The sequence below is a fragment of the Rattus norvegicus genome, chromosome 11 (assembly GCF_021556685.1).
Source record: "Rattus norvegicus strain SHRSP/BbbUtx chromosome 11, alternate assembly SHRSP_T2T, whole genome shotgun sequence".
Taxonomy (NCBI): domain Eukaryota; kingdom Metazoa; phylum Chordata; class Mammalia; order Rodentia; family Muridae; genus Rattus; species Rattus norvegicus.
Window position 1 is genome coordinate 78,660,275 of NC_141544.1, and position 21,442 is coordinate 78,681,716.

The 21,442-nt window shown below is 47.0% G+C and overlaps 1 protein-coding gene across 1 annotated transcript in view; it reads left to right on the forward strand.

The window, feature by feature from the left end:
* Positions 1-2,262: 2,262 nt before the first annotated feature.
* Positions 2,263-21,442, forward strand: part of Parp14 (poly (ADP-ribose) polymerase family, member 14) — a 32,119-nt gene continuing 12,939 nt past the window's right edge. The window contains 8 exon segments of the mRNA NM_001191659.1: positions 2,263-2,449; positions 7,825-7,955; positions 8,772-8,805; positions 10,251-10,484; positions 13,057-13,293; positions 15,230-17,448; positions 19,220-19,459; positions 19,959-20,180. Of these exon segments, the coding sequence (NP_001178588.1) occupies positions 2,263-2,449; positions 7,825-7,955; positions 8,772-8,805; positions 10,251-10,484; positions 13,057-13,293; positions 15,230-17,448; positions 19,220-19,459; positions 19,959-20,180 (3,504 nt within the window).

Consider the following 21,442-nt stretch of genomic DNA (forward strand, 5'->3'; position numbering starts at 1 on the left):
TCTTAACTGCCGAGCCAGCTCTCCAGCCTCTGAAGCAGTAACTTTTAAAACTAAGAATTCTAATGTGATACGATTCAAAGATAGACTAACTTGTGCTGACAAATGACAACAGGAACATATTAAACATATTAAAAGTCTGCTTTCTATTACTAAGACATTATGTATTTGTAAGAACAGAATACATTGTATACAGTAAAAACTGCCAACCTTATCATAGTCTCTCATCTGAGCTGAGTGTTTCAGAGAGTGTTTGCTGGTATTGTCTGGTGTGAAGACCTCACATGTACACAGTGCCCATGGTGTGCTCAGAACACGGCTTCAGTGATACCTGGAGACAGCACCAGTAAACAACGGGATGCTATATAGTTGTTTTTGATTTAATTCTTGGTCATTGTGCTTTCAGAAGCCTTTCAGTGTTACCAAGATTTTCTCAAGTCTCACTGAGTTGTGCAACCTGTCTGATTGCAATCTACAGAGAAATGGTACTTATCTATAAAAAACGTTAAAAACAAAAACGCCTAGATCTTTACTGCCACTTCCTTTGATCTGAAGGGGAAGGGGGGTGAACCTAAACCTCAGTATACAACCTTTGTTCACAATGCCCAGCGGCTGGCACCTGGGACGTCCTGGCTGATATCACCAGTATCTTTCACATCTCTTCTTTGTACCAATATCTGCCCATACCTAGCTCTTTTCTATTTTCAAAAATGTTTAACTCCAAGAAACGAAAGTAACAACTTTCGGAACCCAAACCCCCATCCCTCAACTGCCTTCTGACTTCCGGGTCTTCCTATTCAGTCAACCTTCTGGAATGATCTGGGTTTTTTGTTCTTTTTTTTTTTTTTATTTTATTTATTTTATTTATATGGGTACACTGTAGCTGTCCTCAGACACACCAGAGGAGGGCATCAGATCCCATTACAGATGGTTGTGAGCTACCATGTGGTTGCTGGGTATTGAACTCAGGACCTTTGGAAGAGCAGCCAGTGCTCTTAACTGCTGAGCCACCTCTCCAGCCCCAAGATCTGGGTATTTTGTTGCCTCTGCTTCCTTCCTTTTTTCACACCTCGGTCCTCTTCAGATTCCCCTACTCCCAGCACCTCCCTGTTCTCCATCAGATGGTGCTATCAAGGTCCCCCAGAGGGCCACCATACCCTAGCCCTAAGCAGCAAAGCCTCCCTTAAATGTGTGTCCCAAATATTCACTCATCACTCCTTGAGGATACACAGATTCTCAGACTCTTCTCATCCTTGTCACAGTCGGCCCATCTCACTCCTGTATTTAGCTTCTTGCCTGGGCCACTCCTGGATGAATTTTTGATATCCTTCGGCCAATCTTGCCTCCAGTGGAAGCTTAGAAGTTATCAAGTTCTTCGGGGGGTGGGCGCCCCAAGAGCCCTCCATCTGCAACGGGACCAGGGCTCTCTCTGTAGCACCCAGGTCAGTTTGGTTTCTTTCACTCACGTCGAACTCAGCCACCATGCAGCAGCCTAAGTGATTTTGTGCCAGCCCCACCAACCAAGTCATTTCTCAATAGCCCACAGGTTCTCTGGTGTCATGTCCCTTGCTTGTAAGTGCTTCTTGACCTTCCCATAATCAGGCTAGGAGCCCTTGCTCTTTTGCTCCAACAACACCTTTCTCCCTAGAGCTGTCTACTGTCTCCTGTGTCCCCATACCCATGTCCCTCCGTTGAATACTCAGAAAGCATGGACACCTAGCACCCGGTCCTCAAAACTGAGAGTTTGCAAACACAAAGTGTGCACAGATGAGAAAACAGAATTCAGAAGCAGGAAAGGCAGAACAAATTCCCGTGAGTGGTCCCCAAGCGAGCAGGCCTGCTCACTCGGATAATTTTGCAGGCGCTTTCCTTTTCTTATACAATGCGGGTTTCAGGTACCCCGAAACTCTCCTAGTGATGGAGCCAAGCTCTGCTGTGGCCCTGGTGGAGTGCGGGCGGGGCCCAGCTTGGGAGCCGCTATGGAGGTGGCCTGGAGGCTAGAGCCCGGGGATGGAGGATGGCAGACGTCAGCTCTTTGAGATTGACTCGCTTCTGTTAGGGACAAGAGAACAAAGTGGGGGGACTGGGTGTGCCCCGGGCCCGAGTGTGTGCGGATTGTTGCACTATTCCAATCCCGAGACAGCGAGGTGAAGATAGAAACTAAGGGCGGGGAGGGGTTTCCAGGAAATGAAAGTGAAAGAAGTAAGTTAAAACTCTGGGCAGTTTTGGTTGATCCAGAAGTCGCTGCTTCCTAGTTCAGTCAGGATGGCAGCGTCGGGTCCCTTCCCGCTGCTGGTCGAGGGCTCTTGGGGTCCCGACCCCCCGAAGAACTTGATCAACAAGTTGCAAATGTACTTCCAGAGCCGGAAGAAATCTGGAGGAGGGGAGTGCGAGGTCGTCCCGGAGCCCGGGAACCCAGCACGCTTCCTGGTGCTCTTCTCCCCGGAGGATGGTGAGGGGCGCGAAGGTCGGGGAGGGTCGCCCCGCGCGGGTTTCGGGGCCACGGGCGGCAGGCCCAGTACTCGGCTGCAGGAGCCGGAGATCGTGGAGGCAGAATCTGGATGACAGCACAACCCAGAGCGGCGTTCCCTTGCTTTTCCAGTCGCTCCCTGGAGCCATCTATCTTCCCGTGTTGTTCGTTGTTTTAACTTTCCTGTTTTTATTATTCAGGTGAGGCAGGAAAAGAATTAAGAAACGCGAGGAGTCCTGGGTCAGCTAGCACCGCAGGGTTTTTTGGGAAATGAGCTTGAGAAGGGGATGCCCTGGAGCTCTTGTGCCACAGTTGGAGGGCGGGGGAGGGGAGGGGGGAGGGGGAGCCTTGTACCTGCCTCGTTCTTCAGCCGCAAGATGACCTGAGGTAGCTGTTAGCTTTGAACCCAGGCTGGGTGTGTTCCCTCATCTCCGGAAGGCCTCTGAACAGTTAAGCCGTTGAATGTTCCACCACCTCTGTCCACCTTCCTCGATAGCTTCCTCAGGCGATCGAGTGGAAGTCCCAGACCTATGGCTTCCGGAAAGCCACCATTTGTTAACATCTGAGATTTTGCAGACCAGGGTCATCCTCAGAGTGCAGAGAGTTCCTCCTTCTTGTCCTTGCATTTGGAGGAAACATTTGGGCCAGAGGAGAGGCAAGGAGGCTGAGGAGACCAGGCAAGGTAACAACAGCCCAGCAGAGACCCAAGAAGGAAAAAAAATGAAAGCAAGAGAGAGGGTTTCAGTAAGCCTGGGTAGGAGGACACAAGAGGCCTGCGTGGCTGCGACCCCTTCCGGAAAACATTGGTTTGATTTCACTAGAGAGCGCTCAATGGGCAGCTGGTAGAAGAATTTCCTTCTCACTTTTCCTAGACCCATGGTTCTCAACCTTCCTAGTGCTGCGGTTCCTTTAACACAGTTCTGCAGGTTGTGGTGACCCCAACCACAAAATTATTTTTGCTACTTCATAACTGTAACCTTGCTTATTATTGTGAACCATGATAGAATCCCCATGAAAGGATCATTAGAGCTGAAGGGGTCGCGACCCACAGGTTGAGAACCACCGCAGAGGGTGGGGGGGGGGTTCCCAGTTTGAGTCCAGTTCTCAGTATCCCAGAAGACATGACCTGTATGGAGAGCGTTTTTCACTAGAGTGCCACTATCCTCAAATGTTGGTCACATGTTAGGGGTGCAGATTACTGGCAACCTGGTCCCAGGAGAGGTTGGGGTAACTAGATATGTCCAGCTCCACCCTAAATACTGTAGTAACAGTGAGTATTGGCTGAATAGGATCATGTAACACCAGCCCTCCGAAGTGACCTGGACATGCTAAACATTAAAAAAAAAAAAGCCTCCATTGTTTATTGAGAACCTCAAACCAACAAAACAGAGAGACTATATCTAAGATATTGGTAGTATACTGAAATACACAGCACGGAAAAATTATTGTTGTGATAATACAATTCCAGTTTTAGTGTTTACAGCAGGCCCCTGGGCTGGCCATGTGACTCAGCCCTGAAAGGCTGGGCTCACAATGAAATTCACCAAAAGCAGATAGAGATCTGCTCAACGTCCACCCTACAGGGCTCCTAGCACGAAGCCCCCCCACTTCTTCCAGACTGCTCCAGGTCATCCCTCTAGTTTTACTCCCAACACAGATGACTCAAAATCGATTAAAATTTAACCTTGTGGAGGGGCAGTCTTCAGGGAGACTAGAATCTAGTCACTTTCGGTTTCCTGTTTGAGGCACCGCTTCCTCAGTGGCAAGTCATCTGGAATTTCCCTGCAACAAACTTAAGAGCAGCAGCTTGTTTTTCCTGTAAAGAGCACCACTCTCAGGCCCAGAAGAAGCCCAAGCAGGCCTAACCATTCACGTATATCTACAATAGCTGGACAGGACTACTGAGCCTCCCAGCATCCCCTCCCCAGTAGAAATTAGCTTGTGGAGGTAGGAATCGGAAGATCTGACCTTTGTAGGCTGATTGGATTTGTGTACAATACAGTATGCATCCGCTTACTGTGTTTTTCCCTTAGGACTTTGAGCCTGCCAGTCAGTGGCTTTGAATGAGCTACCCTCTCAAACTGTAACTCAAAACACTGTAAACCCCACTTCAGATGGGCACGCTTTATCATGCTTTCCAGTCCCAATTTGGCTCCTGTTTATTGTGCAAGGGCCTAGGTATCCTTGAAGTAAGGAAACGTATCTTCTTAAAAATAAACAAACAAACAAATAAATAAACGAATATTTTGCCGGGTGGTAGTAACTTACACCTTTAATCCCTGCTCTCGGGAGGTAGAAGCAGACAGATCTCGGAGTTCAAGCCCAGCCTGGTCTGTGGAGAGAGTTCCAGGAAAGTCAGGAATGCACAGAGAAACACTGCCTCAAACAAACACACAAACGAACAACAAAAAAGATTTATTTTTATTGTATGTGTATGGGCGTTTGCCTGCTTATAGCTACCACATGCATGCAATCCTTGCAGAGGCCAGAAGAGGGCGTCAGCTCCCCTGGAACTGGGGCTACAGACTGTGTAGGTCGGTTATGTGGATGGATTCTGGTAACCAAATCTGAATCGTCTAGAAGAGCAGGTAGTAAAATATTAACCACGGAGCCATCTCTCCAACCCTAGAACTCACCATTTTCTTAAGTAAAACTGAACATAGATGACCTGAGGTGGGTGAAAGGGGGAGGTTAGACACCAGAATTTTGCCTTCTCCCAGATACACGTTGGCGGGAACCATATACTGTTGATGCCGCCAGTGCTTTCTGAGGTGCTCATACACCCTGCACACAATCTACAAAGAGGTGAACATGTCTGGATGCCTTGGATGGACTTTACCAAAGTCCAGGGTAGAAGAAAAGGAGAGAAATACATAGGCACATGACATTAGGTCACGGGCTTCCATTTAGGTCTCCTCAGTCCTCTCGACAGCCCAGTACTCTCTGGAAACTCCTGTCTACTCACAGTTAGAGCCAGATAGATGTTCCTTCATGGATGGATTATAGCCCCTGTATCTGGGGGGATCATCTAAGTGAGGTCCCCTTTGGCCTGCCCTCTTCATGGCTGAGGCGGGAGAACACTCATGCCTCCCTTTATGACAGGCTTAGAGCTCACTAGAGCTGAATAGGACCCCCACGTTTGGTTGCAGCTGTGAACAGCGGCTCTGTGTAACTCTCTCCTAGATCCGTTTGTACCATCTTCTATGCTGGCCACACCCCCTTTTCCTTCCCAGTTCTCCCTGGTCTGAACTACACTGATTTTGATTTTCCACTTCTCTCTCTCTCTCTCTCTCTCTCTCTCTCTCTCTCTCTCTCTCTCTCTCTCTCTCTCTCTTTGGTTCTTTTTTTTTTTTTTTTTTTTTCGGAGCTGGGGACCGAACCCAGGGCCTTGCGCTCGCTAGGTAAGCGCTCTACCACTGAGCCAAATCCCCAACCCTCCACTTCTCTCTCTTGCCGCCCCCTTCCCATGTTTCAGTCTATGTTTTCGTAGCTCTTCCTGTGATTGGCAGCATTTCCCGAGAATTCGTTATGTGGGGAAACCTCTGCTCCAGAGGTGTTTATTTCTCTATAGCTACCCAGGTAGTTTATGACAGAGTTGGAAATCAAATGGCAAGGATTCAGCTGTCCTGTGCTCTAATTCCGTTTTTGCAAATATCCTCTATTCTGTTTTTTCTTTTCTTTTTTTTTTTTTTTTTTTGGAGCTGGGGACCGAACCCAGGGCCTTGCACTTGCTAGGCAAGCGCTCTACCACTGAGCTAAATCCCCAACCCTCTCTATTCTGTTTTTTTTCTGCCCCTTTTAGTACCAGATATGGTTCTTCATCATTGTAAGTGAAGGTGTTGGTTAAAATGGCTGGACTCCTGGTCATTCTGATAATGGCCGGCTGGGTCACCTTCCTAAAACATGGCTTCCATAGACCCAATCGTCCCTGTGATTTTAGATATTTCTATCTTCAGTGCCTACTGAGTACAGTACAGGTTCTCTGCTACTAAACTCTATACATCTTCAAGGTAATACCCTTTGCACATGGACTCAAGACAACCCCTATTAACCTCACGAGTCGCTAAGAAGACTGAGGCTTCCTAAGTAAGATTTGTTTAGCAGGACTTAGAGTATTCACCAGAGTTCTGTTACTGTGACAATGTATCCGAGATAATCAGCTTGACTAGAGGAAGGGTTTATCTGGGCTCAACAATTCTGGAGTTTTCAGTCTACAGTCAGTTGGCCTGCTGGTTTTGGGACAGTGGCACAAGGCAGTACACCCTGTCGAGAACTCTTGGCTATGAAGTGATAAAGGCAGAAAGGACAGGGGGTCGCAGGATCATCTTCTCCCCTTCCTCCCAGAGAATCGGCTCCCATGACCTAACGTCCTTTCCTTAGGCCCCACCCCTTAAAGCTTCTGAAACTGTTAGCACTATGAGATAGGCAAATGACTTGTAGTTTCCAGGCCCCCAGGGATGCTCCATAACTAATCTAAAGCAGTGAGTTCTAGAAAGTAAGCAGGGCATGACAGTATGACCCGAGCACTTGGGAGCAAGGGCTAGACTAGCCAAGGCTACACAGTAAGTAAGACCTTGTCTCACAACACCACCCAAGTAAGTTTAGGGGCAGGGAATGTTTTACTAAGGAAGAGAGCTTACTGGGTACGTGTGAGGCCAGAGTTTGAATCTCCACCACCCTTGTAACAGCTAAGCATGGCTACGAGTGCCCAGTGGAATCTTGGCAGATCCCAAGAGCTCCCTGGCCAGTAAGCCAAGCCGAAAGGGTAAAACTTGAGGTTCAGTTGAGAGACCCGGTTGGTTTCCAGGCCAGAAGACAGAGAGCAACGGAGATACTCAGTGTCCTGCTGTGGGCTTCACACGAGCAGGGGTGCACATCCATCCACATGCACCACACGCACCACACACACCACGTGCACACAACGTGATAACACACACAACATACTCAGTTTAAAGCTGAGAGTCAAATCCGTCTGTTAAGTTTTCCTTCTATAGAGTTTGCTTCTCAGAGATGCTGCCTGAGCTGCTGACTAAGAATGATGACGACTGGGGTTGGGGATTTAGCTCAGTGGTAGAGCGCTTGCCTAGCAAGCACAAGGCCCTGGGTTCGGTCCCCAGCTCCGAAAAATAGAAAAGAAAAAAAAGAATGGTGACGACTGGGGTTGGGGATTTGGCTCAGTGGTAGAGCGCTTGCCTAGCAAGCACAAGGCCCTGGGTTTGGTCCCCAGCTCCGAAAAATAGAAAAGAAATAAGAAAAAAAAAAAGAATGGTGACGACTATAGAAATCACGTAAATAATTATCTAAGGGAAGATCAATTGCAGTTTGGCTTAAAACTTTTTTCCTTCTTAATATCTCAGTTCGGCAGAATGTTCTGGAGAAAGAGAATCATGAGTTAGTGTGGCAAGGAAAAGGAACATTCAAAATGACCGTCCAGTTGCCCGCAGACCCAGGGCAAGCCTCAGTCTCTAAGAAGGCAATTCCAGAAGAGGTAAGGAAACCTAGGAGGGACTCGAAAGGGCACAGGGTGTTATTCTGAGGTATGTGGGGATCTTGGTGATGAAAATACAATAACTATGTGTGGGTGAGGTGGCTCATGACTTAAATCCCAGCTCTAGGGAGGTAGAGGTAGGCAGAGTTCAAGATTAGCCTGGTCTACAAAGCAAGTCCAGGCCAGCCATAGTGACACTGTCGATGAAATAAAGAAAGAGGAAAGAAAGAAAGAGAAAGATGGTAAACCAAAGCCTAAGTCACACTAGGGTAAAAACAGAAGCTTGGAACTGTGCTGGGAGGGAAGGCTACAAATGATGACGAAACAGTTACTTTTGACACTTTTGGAAGAGTCTAGATTTGGAGAGGTGCAGTAGTAATGAATTTGGGGTGTTGAAGTTTGCATTTTGGCTTCCTTATAAGCAGAAGCCTGCGGTCCTGAGAGGCCGGCAGGTCACTGTGTATTCTGTGTTCCCTCAAGTGTGAAGGAGATTGTCAGGGACCTCTGTGAAGCACATGCACTGTGCTCACACAGTAATCATGAAATAAGTACTCTGTGTTGGGAAAGCATGGGCCGAGCCTTCTTACCTTTGGCACGGGCTGGGGACTCTTGTGTGTGTCTACTTTTGTCACTGATCGCTGTGGCCAGCAAGAAGACAGCTGTGACGTGTAGCCTTGGATGTACTCAACAGTTCATAACCCAAGTGTGTCTCTATCACTTCAGCTTAACTTATGCCTCCAGTCTGGCCCAAGGGATGCCTTATTTATACAAAGAAATGATTTGTGTATTGATGCTTTCTTACTGTTTGGGTTTTAGGAGTCCAAGACAAAAGAAGATGCTGTGAAACCAGGTAAAGTCTCAGCGAGGGCGGGCAGTTTTGTGTTTATTAAACGCGTTGCTTAGGAGATTTTTCCCTCGAGTCACACCACGCAGGATCTGCTCAGCTTGGAGCTGCGTTGAGTTGCATCACTCAGGTCTCAGCTAAATGTGTATGAAGCGCTCCCTGAGGGAGCCGCTTCAGCTCTTAGAGCTCCCAGCAGAGAGCTCCTTCTGGTGCTGGGAGATGTCTGCAGATGAGGAGGCAGGAAGGAGACCTAGGAGGTGGTGATGGACGCTTGTGCCTGGGTGGCAAAGAACAGCAAGGACAGGATGTGTAGTGGATTTTGTGTGGCTCTCTGGGTACCCGGCGCTCTGTGAGGAGCACTGGGTGTGTCCTCAGTGGACCCCAGCTCCCCAGCTCTTTCTTCCTCACTGGCTGCAGGGAACAGCCAGTACTGGGGCTAGGCTGGGGACTCCTGCTTCACTAGTGGGTAGGCAGGGTCCACGTCCTGCCCCAGACTTTAGTGAAGACTAACATCTGTGTGAAGGGTAACAAAGGAAGAACCATGCCAGGTAGGATAAACAAGAGCAACAGAGATGCAGATGCTCAAACCTTGGGAAAAGGAATTCTTCCTTTCCCTCCATCACTCTCTGCCTTCTGGCCTGGAGCCTGGGTCTCTCACTGAACCTGAAGTTTGCCCTTTTGGCTAGGTGTGCTGGCCAGGGAGGGAGCTCTTGGTTTCTGTCCATCTCCGCCCTCTAGACTGGGCACACAGAGCCATGCTCAGCTGTTACAAGGGTGCTGGCCTGCTTAGGCAACGAGCTATCTCAGCCAGTGAGTCATTTCTCATTAATAATGTTAGAGCGTTAATCTTTAAACCGTTATTTTGTTTAGCATGAGTGTGTGCACATCATCAGACACCCTTGCTTGCCTGGAGTGAGCCAAAGAGTGAGTGCGCTAATTCAGGGAGCCTCAGCTGTGTGCCACATGCCAGCGACACGTGAGGAAAGCTATGCCTTGTTTTTAGAAGCTCCACCCTGTAATTAGAGTTTAGTACTTGTGAGCACGTGAGGGATGATATCTCAGAAAGACAAAACCGAAAAAAGTAATGAAAGTCAAATTAATTCCAACAACAGAAAACAATGCTATGTTTTAGTTTTTGTATTTATTTTTTGAGACGGGAGTTTCTCTATGTAGCCATGGCTGTCCCGGAACTTACTCTGTAGACCAGGCTGGCATCGAACTCACAGAGATCCACCTGCCTCTGCCTCCCCAGTGCTGGGGTTAAAAGTGTGGGCCACCACACCTGGTGCTGCATTTGTTTTTAATTCACCAAAGCAAAAGCTTCATTATGTAAGATTTCCTTTTCTCTGAGTTTTCCAAGAGGTGAGGAAAATTAGGGATGAGGGCGTGTCTTAGCCTAATTTACTTTGATGATACCTTTCACCTTTCACTGTCACTTCCAAATTTTTCAGGTGATTTGGACACAACACCTTCTCCCAGCAGCAGATCAGAAGAAATGGAAGATGTCCCAAAAGAATGTGAAAATATTTCCTCCATGGTGGCATTTGAACAACTGCCCGAGAAAGTATCGGAGATGGTGCTGACCTTCCTGGTGGAGAATATAAGTGGCCTCCCTAGTGATGATTTTAAGGTGGAATTGATCCGAGATTTCGCTGTTGCTGTGGTTACCTTTCAGAAGCCTATAGGTGAGCTCCAGGGGCCACTGCGTTCCCAGGCTTCTGTGTACCACTCCCCAGCATCTGAGATGTCTCTGATGGTTTGGTTCTTTGCTCTAGGGAGTAAAAGAGGTCTCTAAGTCAATACAGATGCTCCCCCACCCCAAATTTTTGAAAGAGAAACAAAGTAATTTTGAGATCAGATTCGGGTATATGCAATAGACTGCCCGTTATTATATGGCTGCCTAAGTCGGGCTTGGGGTTGGGGGCGGGGCAGAAAGTCTAAATGAATGAGCTTGAACTTTTACATCCCTGGGAGGAGTAAAGACTGACTTGTTACCATGCTGCACTCACTGGGAGGCACTAATGCCACCAAACTTACCCTTAGTCAGGCACCTGCTAATCTCTGCACGTGTTGATGTATTCATTCCTTTCAATAACCCGCAACAGGGGCTCAGTGGTACCAAGAGAGAGCCCGAGGAACTGGATTGAGCCCAGGCAGCTCACCTCAGCTCACCTCCGCTCCCCTTTCTCCTGCCACTTTATTGTGCTTCTCCCTGGTAGAACCCTTTCATGGTCATACATGCAGGGATGAGAGAGCCCGGAAAATGAATGCCCTGGCCAGCAAGAGGGCAGAACAGGCAAAGGCACTTCCTGCCAAGCCTGACAGCTAGAGTTTGATCCCTGGGACTCATACAAAATGAGGTCATTGTCTCAAGCAAGTGCCATCTCTACCTAGAACGGGGCAAATTCCAAACCCAAGCCCTGATGTCCCATGGCCATGGCAGTGATGTGTCAGTCAAGTTCACAGGAGGTGTGGTCAGAATTCTAGCCTTGTCACTTAACTAGTTGTATGAAGCTCACCAAGGTATGTTCTCCGTCCCTTATCCACTCATGTATAAAAAGGGCATGGCCATTATATAAATCCCTGTGAGGGTTGAATGAGGTGATACTTAAAATAGTAAGGATTCGATAAAGGGCACTGTTATTATTTCAAAATTATTATTTCTTATAAAGGGAAGTTTAAAGATTTGTTTATTTTATGTGTATGCTTTGCTAGTGTGCATGCAGTGCCAGGAGAGGTCAGTAGAGGGCATTGTGTTCCCTGGAACTGGATCCCACTTCTGGTGGATGCTGGGATCTGAATCACTTCACAATCCTCTGCAAAGGTTTGTGCTCTGGGTGCTGTTAACTTCTGAACCTTCTCTCCAGACCCATAAAGGGAACTGTAGACTTCAATGACGTAGCTTCTGTTCACTGAGCAACAGTCTTGAACACATACTGTGTTAGCTCTCTGCTACTGTAGCAGATAAACTGAGCCGATCGGCCTACAAAAAGCAAGGTTTATTCTAGCTCACAGTTTTGCGTGGCCTCAGTCCTCAATCAGTAGACACGTTGACAGCTTGTGGAAGACTGTTTATCTCAATGGCTAGGAGAGACAGAGGGAAGCCAGGGTCCCTCGGTGAAGGGAGCATTTCTCACAGGCCTCGCTTGTGAGGTGAGCCACTGCTTCTCAATAGCATCCTGTGGAGGGCTGATCCTGCTAACACACGAGCCTCTGTGGCAGTTTAGATCCAAACTGGAGCTATTGCTCTGGGCCATGTGCTAACTTAGGACCCGGGGCCCAACAGCGTTCCCTCTCTGGAGGAACTCAGCTTGGGGACAGGAAGGAGGCATGTACGTAAATGAATAATGACGATGAAAGAGAAGTTGCCTCTCAGATGTGGCAGAACCTGTGGGGATCGGGAGACAAGGATGTAGCATCATCGCTGGGCTGAGTATGGGCTCCAGCAGTGTTGCCTGACCCTGAACTACACCAAGCTCGTTTCATGCTGCCTCTGTTCCCTCCCTTTATCCACTTGGCAACTGTCCTTTAGAGGGCGACCCTCCTTCCAACTAAAACCACATAGAGATATACTCCCAGTCTGAGTCCCAGCTTTATCTGTTCCTTGTTGGATGTCCAGAAAGCCATTCATTTGTGTTCAGTCAAACACTGGGAAATGATATACAAGCAAGGACTTCTTCATTGATTCCCAGATTCCAGCACAGTAATTGGCACATCGTAGGACCACCGTCCACCGTGTTAATTAAGAGAACTAGTTGGGCTGAGTCCTGAAGGGTAAATAGGACCAAATGAGGAAGCGGAGTAGCATGATTGGATTTGACCCTCAGCATCACAATGAAACAAAGATGTCTCCCACATTGGAGAAGGGTGGTGCAGACACAGGCAATTGAATATACAAGGACAGAAGAGGAAGATTTTAAAAACATGACTAGGTTTTTTGTTTTGTTTTATTTTGTTTTTGATTTGTGGCAACATAAAGACAAAATTGGAAAGAGTTGCCTGGACATGAGTTTGATTCCGGTAGCCTGGCTGTGGGTGTGGGTGCTGTGAGAAAATGGGGAGAAGGGTGGGGTGGTAACAGGGAGAGGGGCTGGGTTGCAAGAAAGCACCCAGGAGGGTTGGCTGTGTGTAAAGGCCAGCTCAGTGGCAGAAGGTAGAGCAATGGGTAGTTCTCTCCTCTCCGTTGTAGCCAAACCTTCAATACTGTACAGAGATGTCATCGGGATTTTCTCATTTCATACTTTTTCTTTTTTGTAGATACCAAAAAATTTATTATTGATTGTATCAGCCACCGCTCAAATCAACAACTCCAACTTGTCCCGAGACTTCTGGAAACGACCAATGTAGTGAGGGTGGAGAACCTGCCTCCTGGGGTGGATGATTACCAGCTGCAACTCTTCTTTGAAAACCCTTTCAACGGGGGTGGTAGGGTCGCCCGAGTTGAGTGTTTCCCCAAAGAGAGTTCGGCGCTGGTTGAGTTTTGTGACAGCAAAGGTTTGTGTCTCAGCCGACCCCCCTGGTACAACCCATATGGGCACAACTCATATGATTGGCCATTACAGCAGTTACTTAAACCCTCGTGTGTTTGACCACTAATCTGTCAGAAATGGCGTCAGTCTCTCATTCGCCTGGATTTGGTGCAGAATGAGGCAGGGATGAAGGTTCTCACAGAGCAACACAAGCTGATGGGAGACAAAGTGGGGTGAATCCATGACTGGAAGAGTGGCCATTCCCAGAACGTATGATAGGCTATATTCATGAAGAGATAGATGTGTGTTTAGTTCCCCATATTGATTCTCAAATTGATTTCAGCAAGGTTAGGTAAAGATGCATACATGTGGTTCTACAAAGCATTTGTAGTTCTCCCTTCTATCACTGTGTGGAGGTAGGACTTACGGGGACATTTTCTCATAACCTCAGGAGGGAGACTGAAAGTCATATTGACGATGAGGTCCTCAGTGGTCTCCAGTCGCATGGACGTGTGCGTTCGAATTCTGATTGGTGTTCACTGGCTTATGACCTTTAACCCTCTGACCTTTGTTTTTCCCGTCTGTCGAGATAGCGAGTTAGGAGTTACTTCAGAGGAGTGCAGTGAGAATTAAATAATCCCTGTAGTGCTTGGCCAGGGGTGGTGCTGAGTCCATGTTAAAGGTTACTTGGGCTGTCCCGGGGTCCTACCTCTCTGGAGCCACTGTGGGAGGTTGGGCCTACATCTCTGGGCCTCTGAAGGTCACATTCTTTCTCCCTGGCCTGATACCTGCCCTAGGACTAAGTCATACACAAGGGCATTATTTTTTTTTAGCATCTTTCTACCATAGGTGCTGTTTAAATCCAAGTTGTTGCTAGATTGACTCTCATTTCCAGGCTACTTACACTTGCTTACTACCAACAACTATAAAAATGTGAGATGTGAGGAGAGTCCTATGGGGGAGAGAGAGGGAGGGAAGGAGAGAAGGAGAGAGAGAGAGAGAGAGAGAGAGAAAGAGAGAGAGAGAGAGAGAGAGAGAGAGAGAGAGAGAGAGAGAGAGAGAATAAATGAGAGTGTTACCAGGGCCAGGATGAGGTAGCCATCCTGGTACATGTGGTGGCTGGGAGATTATGGTGGGGAAGGCCTTACTATGTTGTGACCTCTGGGGCTGGGCTCTCCAGAGACTGTGAGGATAATTTTGATTTGGTTCTAGGGTAAGAACATGGGTCTGGGTTGGCCTGTGCTGGCATTTAACTCAGATACCCCATTCTATGGAAGCCCGATGTTTCCCAGACTCGGCTTCCTCAGCTGCTGCTAAGGCAGAGATAGACTCTCTACCTGAGAAGGCCATTGACAGGATTAAAGGCATTAAACCCACGTACAAGGCCTGGGGAAGCAATGAAGAGTGCGGGCACAGTTATGGTCCTGTGAAGATATTAGCACATTTAAGCTGAGTATGAAAGTTAAATTCTGGGGTTGCGGATTTGGCTCAGTGGTAGAGCGCTTGCCTAGCAAGCGCAAGGCCCTGGGTTCGGTCCCCAGCTCCGGAAAAAAAAAAAAAAAAAGAAAAAAGAAGAAAGTTAAATTCTGGGACTACACAGGAAGGGACAGACGCCACAGTCCTCCACTCTGAGGATTAAAATGTTCTTCGTGTTGGCACACACATCAACCGAGTGCTTGTTTGTATCTGTTTTGTTATCGTGTCACATATATCGGTGACATCAGGAAAACAATAGAATGGAACACGATTTAATTATAGAGTATATAAAGTAATTATTGCATTAAATAAAGTCCACCTTGCGAAGTCAGTTCGTATCGGTTTACGTCTGAGCTTGTGGGAGAATGCTACCTTTAAGTTCTGCAAACACCCGAGACTTTTGTCCTCTAGAAAAGTTTGTGTTCTTTTGAAAGATTATTGCTATTTATTTTCTGTCTGTCTGTCTGTCTGTTTTGTTTTCAAAGTGTTAGACACCATTATGGCCAAGAAACACAGTTTCAACAAGATGCCGCTGTCTGTCTTCCCATATTACCCCTCCCTGGGCACAGCCTTGTATGGTGAGGAGAAGCCTCTGGTCAAGCTTCCAGCATCTTTCCAGGAGTCCCTGGATCTTCCTTTGTGGAAGTTCTTTCAGAAAAATGATCATCTGATGGAGGAGATAAATGATGAAATGAGGCACTGTCACTGCGAGCTGACGTGGTCTGAAATCAACGGTAAACTGACCGTCAGACCGGCCGCCACCTTAGTCAGTCACAGACCGAGCATCAAGACCTGGCAGAGGGATGCGTCCGCAGCACTCTCTGGCATCAGGTCTAAATATGATGTGATGGTGTTTGAAGTGTGCTCGCCAGTATGGGACATCATAAAGCATGAGTTAGGAGATGACAGGGTTTTGATTGAGTTTGAGAAGGAGAGTCTGAATGTAGCAGGAAAATCAGAAGATGTCCAAGGCATTAGCCAGCAAATCAGGGAACTAATAGAGCGCACCACTGAAAAGCTCAGAAGGGAAGAGCAGAGTCTGGAGGAGAAAGTGGCCATTTCCTCGGGAAAGCATTTTCTTCTGTACCACAGTGGCTTCCTGAAGGATCTAAGCAAAGAGTACCCGGAGATGGAGATCTCTTACGATGCCACGGCTCAGTACCTGTGCATTAAAGGCCTCCGTGCAGATGTGTACAAAGTAAAGTGTGAAATCCAAGAAAAGGTGTTTTCCATGGCTCAGAAAAATGTCCCGGTTTCTTCCGAAGTCTTCAGATTTCTGCAGCAAGTAGACGGTCAGAGACTCTCCAATGCTCTGTTCAAGGCTCAGAACATTCTTGCCACATACGAGCTGAAAGATAACGCTCTTTTCTTAATTGGAAGTTCTCCCAAAGATCTGGCAGAAGCTGAGGCCAAAATGCTCAGTGCTTTAAGTCATAAGCACATTGAAGTTGAGGACAAGGAAGTTCTGAGAAGTAATGTGTGGAAGAAGAAAATTCACCCTCTGCAAAAGAGACACGGCTCCTACGCAGCCATTATGGTCAAGAATGAGTTGACGTCGGGAGTCCCGGCTGAGGTCGTCATCGCCGGCTGTGTGAAAGAAGTCAATGAAATTCATAGGCAGCTTTTCGAGTTTTTGGAAAACCACATGAAAGTTGAAAGAGTGGTCAAAATCGATCCACCCTTGATTATTGACTATTTAAAGACAGACAAGAGGCTACTGTCAAAGACAAAGAAGGCAAATGTGAGTGTGAGTTTCAAGACTAAAGATGATCCAAACAGCATTTTGTTACTTGGCTCCAAGAGCAAAGTTCTAGAGTGCCTGGATACAGTCAAGGAAATCCGGGATTCAGTCTGCGTCAGAAAATTCCAGACTGACAAAGCCGGTGCCAGGCACTTCTTCCAGGATAAAGAATTCTATTACAAAATGGAGATCAGACGTCTGTATGGATGCATCGTTGAACTGAAGGAGGGTGAAGAGGGGGAGGAAGACAGCCTTAAGGAGCAGAAGTGCTACTTACAGAGGGACATAGGCCCTGGGGTTACACTGATTGTCCACGAGGGAGACCTGAGTCTGTTTCCTGTTGATGTGGTAGTGAACGCAGCCAATGAGAGCCTTAAGCACATCGATGGCCTCGCGGGCACTCTCTCAAAGGCTGCGGGCCCCAGCCTCCAAGCAGAATGTGACCTGATCGTGAAAAAGGGAGGCATGGTCCCACCCGGCAATGCTGTTATCTCAAAAGCAGGCAAGCTCCCTTGTCGTTATGTCATCCATGCCGTAGGGCCTCGATGGAAGGGAGATAAGGTCCTGGAGTGTGTGAACCTCCTGAAGAAAGCTGTGAAACAAAGTCTCACTTTAGCTGAAGAGTACAAGTGCCAGTCCATAGCCATACCAGCGATCAGCTCTGGGATCTTTGATTTTCCCTTAGACCTGTGCGTGGCATCCATTGCTTCAGCCATCAAGGACAACGTCCAACAGAAGCAGAACACGCACTCCGTGAAAAAGATTTATCTGGTGGACGTATCTGCAAAGGTTGCCAAGGCCTTTGCTGAAGCTGTCAAGACTACATATAGAGATATCCTTTCTCCAGCCAGTGTTAAAGCATTAGTACCACCTGGGAAAATGCCCCAGAAGCAAGGCAAGCTGCTGGTGTCACCAGAAGGCTTGAACATCCGCCTGATTGAAGAAGGTGTGCAGAATGCTGAGGTAAGTGTCCACCAATGTGCTGTGCTGTCACATGGTCTGTATCTGCTTTCTTGAGGGTCAAATGAAAACGTGGTGGAGGGAAAGAACATGCTGTCCTACCGGACCTTCAAACACCTTTCTATGGTAAACATAAAGGTCAAATGACGTCCTTTCTGCTTCTCAGACAGCTCTGAGCATTTTGTTGTTACTGTTCTACTTTTAAAGAAGAAGGTTTGGCTGTTGCTCAGCTGATAGAATGCTGGCCTAGGAGGCACAAAGTCCTAGGTTCAGTCCCCCAGCTCTACATAAACAAACGAGGTGTGGTGGCCCATGTCTGTAATAGCAGCAGCAGTTAGGGAGGTGGAGGCAGGAGGATCAGAAATTCAAATTCAAGGTCATCTTTGACTGTGTAGTAGTGAATTTGAAGCCAGACCTTGTTTGAAAAAAAAAAAAAAAAGGAAAACGATTACAGCACCAGAAATAAAGAAAAGTCTCAAAATGTAGAGAAAAGCTGTTAAAGATTTACTTCTGTTCCCTTTTACATACACCTGTGTGCATGTGTGTGTGTGACTCTGTGAGTGACTGTCACGTGTGTGGATATCCAGAAGTTAGTCAGATCCTTTGGAGCTGGAGGTACAGGTGATTGTGAGCTGTCTGGGGTGGGTGTTAGGAACTGGATTTAGGTCCTCTGGAAAAACACAAGTGTTTTCAACTGCTGGGCCATCTTTCTAGCCCCTACTGTGACATACTTAGTCAATCCTTGAAAGCTATGTCTACAGACCAAGATCAAAGTCCTAAATCAGCACCAGTGGGTATGGCTTTCCCCCACTCCCTTCAAACGAAACAGTTGGGGATATACTGGCTATGGTAATAGATGAAATGGACCAGATGTTGTAAGCCTGTTTTGTTTTGAATTGCTATACAAGAGAAAGTATTTCTAACCATCCCTCAGGAAAAAGTCTCTGGTGCTGTATCATCAACAATGACACAGTTGAAACTCTTAACCTGGAAATAGTGCAATAGCATATCCCCATAGGCTATGTTAAAAAAAAAAGCTAAAAATCACTCAACAGTCATGTAATTAACCATCCTTCTTATTTAAAAAAATCTTATTTTTTTTAAAGATTTATTCATTTATTATATATAAGTACACTGTAGCTGTCTTCAGACACACCAGAAGAGGGCATCAGATCTCATTACAGATGGTTGTGAGCCACCATGTGGTTGCTGGGAATTGAACTCAGGACCTCTGGAAGAGCAGTCGGGGCTCTTAACCACTAAGCCATCTCTCCAGCCCCATTTATTTATTATTTACTTATTTCTGAGACAAGGTTTTTCTGTGTAGCCCTGGCAGTCCTGGAACTCTCTCTGTAGACCAGGCTGGCCCCAAACTCACAGAGATCTGCCTGCCTCTGCCTTCCCAGAGCTGAGATTAAAGCCATGCCGTGCCACACTTGGCTACCCTACAGATTCGTCTACTCTTGAAGTTCCATATGATGCAGGGTGCATTTGTGATCTTCCCTGACCAGGTTCTCTCACTGAGAGGAATGCTTTCTGGGGCCATCCGTGTCGGAGTAATTTCATTCCTGTCAGTGGCTGCACAGTGTCCTATGAGATAAATGTACGTTAGCCTTTCCCACCCGTTAGCCAATGGGCATTTGGATTGTTTCCACCCTGACTTTTAAGAGTCTTGTTTCTCTGAGCGGTGATTTGAAGAGGCTCAAATGACATTATGGTTGATGAATTGCCTTTATGAAGAAGTTGAAAAGAATCTCTGGTTTTTGTCTTTAAGGCCCATGCCATTGTGAACTCTGTTTCCTCGGATCTTATACTCAACAAAGGACCCCTTTCTCAGGCTTTCTTGGAAAGTGCTGGGCCAGAACTCCAGGAGGAATTGACCAAGGCAGGACAAGGGGTCTCTGTCAGTGTGGGTACAGTTCTTCAAACCAGCGGCTGTAATCTGAACAGCCGCTCCATCTTCCACGTGGTGACCCCACCATGGAAAAGCAACAACAGCGAGTGGTCACTAAAGGTAGGACTCTGCATTTTCTGGGGATGGGGTAGCTCTCCGAACCCCTCCTTGAGCATACCGGTTACCCCCCATCTGCTTCTTTTCTGTAACAACATCATGAGTTGGGCAGGCCCTGTATCCTAGCCATTTCCTTTTGGTTGTAGATGACTTCTTGTAGGTCATAGTTAATAACGTATGTTGGCTCTTGTGCTCAGTAATTATTGAGGGTCAGGGAAGGGCCAGGCTGAGTGTTCCATTTTGGTAAGAAGAGTAAGGTGAGGGTTTGAAGCTGGGAGGTAATTCTGGATAGGGGCAGCTTCCGTGCCCCCTTCACTCTTGTGTGGATGAAACTCTCTGTCCTGAGTTTCCCTCTTCAGACTGCTGCTAACTTTCATTGAACACATAAAGGAGTGGACACTGCTCCCTATGAAAGCTTCCCAGAGCTTTCTGTTTTTGGGGGTTGGGGGGTGTCTCCCATTTGTAAACAAGCCATTTAAGGAGGCGCTTTGCGCTTTTTCAGATCATGAAAAACATCATCCGTGACTGTCTGAGGACCACCGAGGACCTGTCTCTACAATCCATTGCATTTCCAGCAATAGGAACGGGAAATCTGGGGTTTCCTAAACCCGAATTTGCTAAATTGATAATTTCAGAAGTACTCAAATTCAGTAGCAGGAACCAACTGAAGACTTTACAAGAGGTTCAGTTTCTGCTGCACCCCAAGGACCATGAAAACATTCAGGTACAGACTGGGGCCTGCTTCCGATCACTTTGGCCGTGGCAGTTTTGAGAGTTGCTTTCTTCTAACTCTTCTTGGTCTAGTAGGGTGTTTATCTCCTCTATTTTTCATCACAGGAGTGTGTAGGTGTAGCACTGGCTGGTTATATAGAATGACAAATTTCAAGGAAAAATTAGAGACAAAAAGAAACACTTCTTACTCAGGAAAGTTTCAAAGATGCACAGAGGTACACAAACCGATCTAATGTGTCTGCTATTCAGCCTCAACTGCTATTGCTCTACGGAGAGGTGTTTGACCCCTTTTCGCCACATACGATTCTATCCCTGAATGACTCACCACTTAATTTTGAACATAACATTATCACTAAAGCATCTCGAGGTAGCAGTCGTTCACGTGGATTTGATCAGTTCCAGAGTTGATGTGTGCGTTTATAACCGTCTCATGAACGTCTGTCTTTATGTCCAAGTCAGATAAGGAAGGCTCACGCATGGTGATACTCATTACGACCTTTTCAAGCTGTAGGGTTGCCTCTCACATGGCCCTAGAAATGTTAATATGTAATAGAAAGGCCCAATTGTGCTGTTATCAATCTGAAAACTCTGGGACAGGATGCAAATGAACCCAGCTCCCCTTTCTGGAAATGTATTTACTAGCGAGTGAAGGACGTATCTAGAACACAACAGCATGTCCCCATGGGAGTGGGATGCTTGGAGCAGAAATAACCAGGACCATCATCAGTCATAGTGTGGCGGCCCATGTGTTGCAGAACATCCAGCTGTGGTAACTTCTGTTCCCCATCTTTCAAACCTTGTAGAGTATCTGACAGTGTTTGAAGAGTTCCGTAATAGTATGTTAAAGGTAGCAGTGTGCAGATGCCTGTGGATTGAGCTCTTGGAATTTTAGGTCACATTTTATTATCTGAACCTAGATACTTACAAATTGACAAGAAGCAAATGAATGGAGCCTATGTTCTAACCAGGCAGCCAAACCTTCTGAGTCCTTCAGCTTGGACTGCACAGATACAGTGGGGGGGGGGGGGTTGCTTGTTTGTTCCGGCTTTGTTTTTGAGACAGAATCTTGCTATGTAGCCTAGACTGTTCACACTCATGGCAATCCTCCTGCATCTACCTGCCCGGCTGGTAAGAGTTTCCGATGACTTCCCCATGGCATACACTGCTGTAAGGTAATGTAGGCATTGAACACTGTGCAGAACATGCTTTTCCCTCTAGAAATCATAATTACTTTGGAGGCTTAGACTTATATAT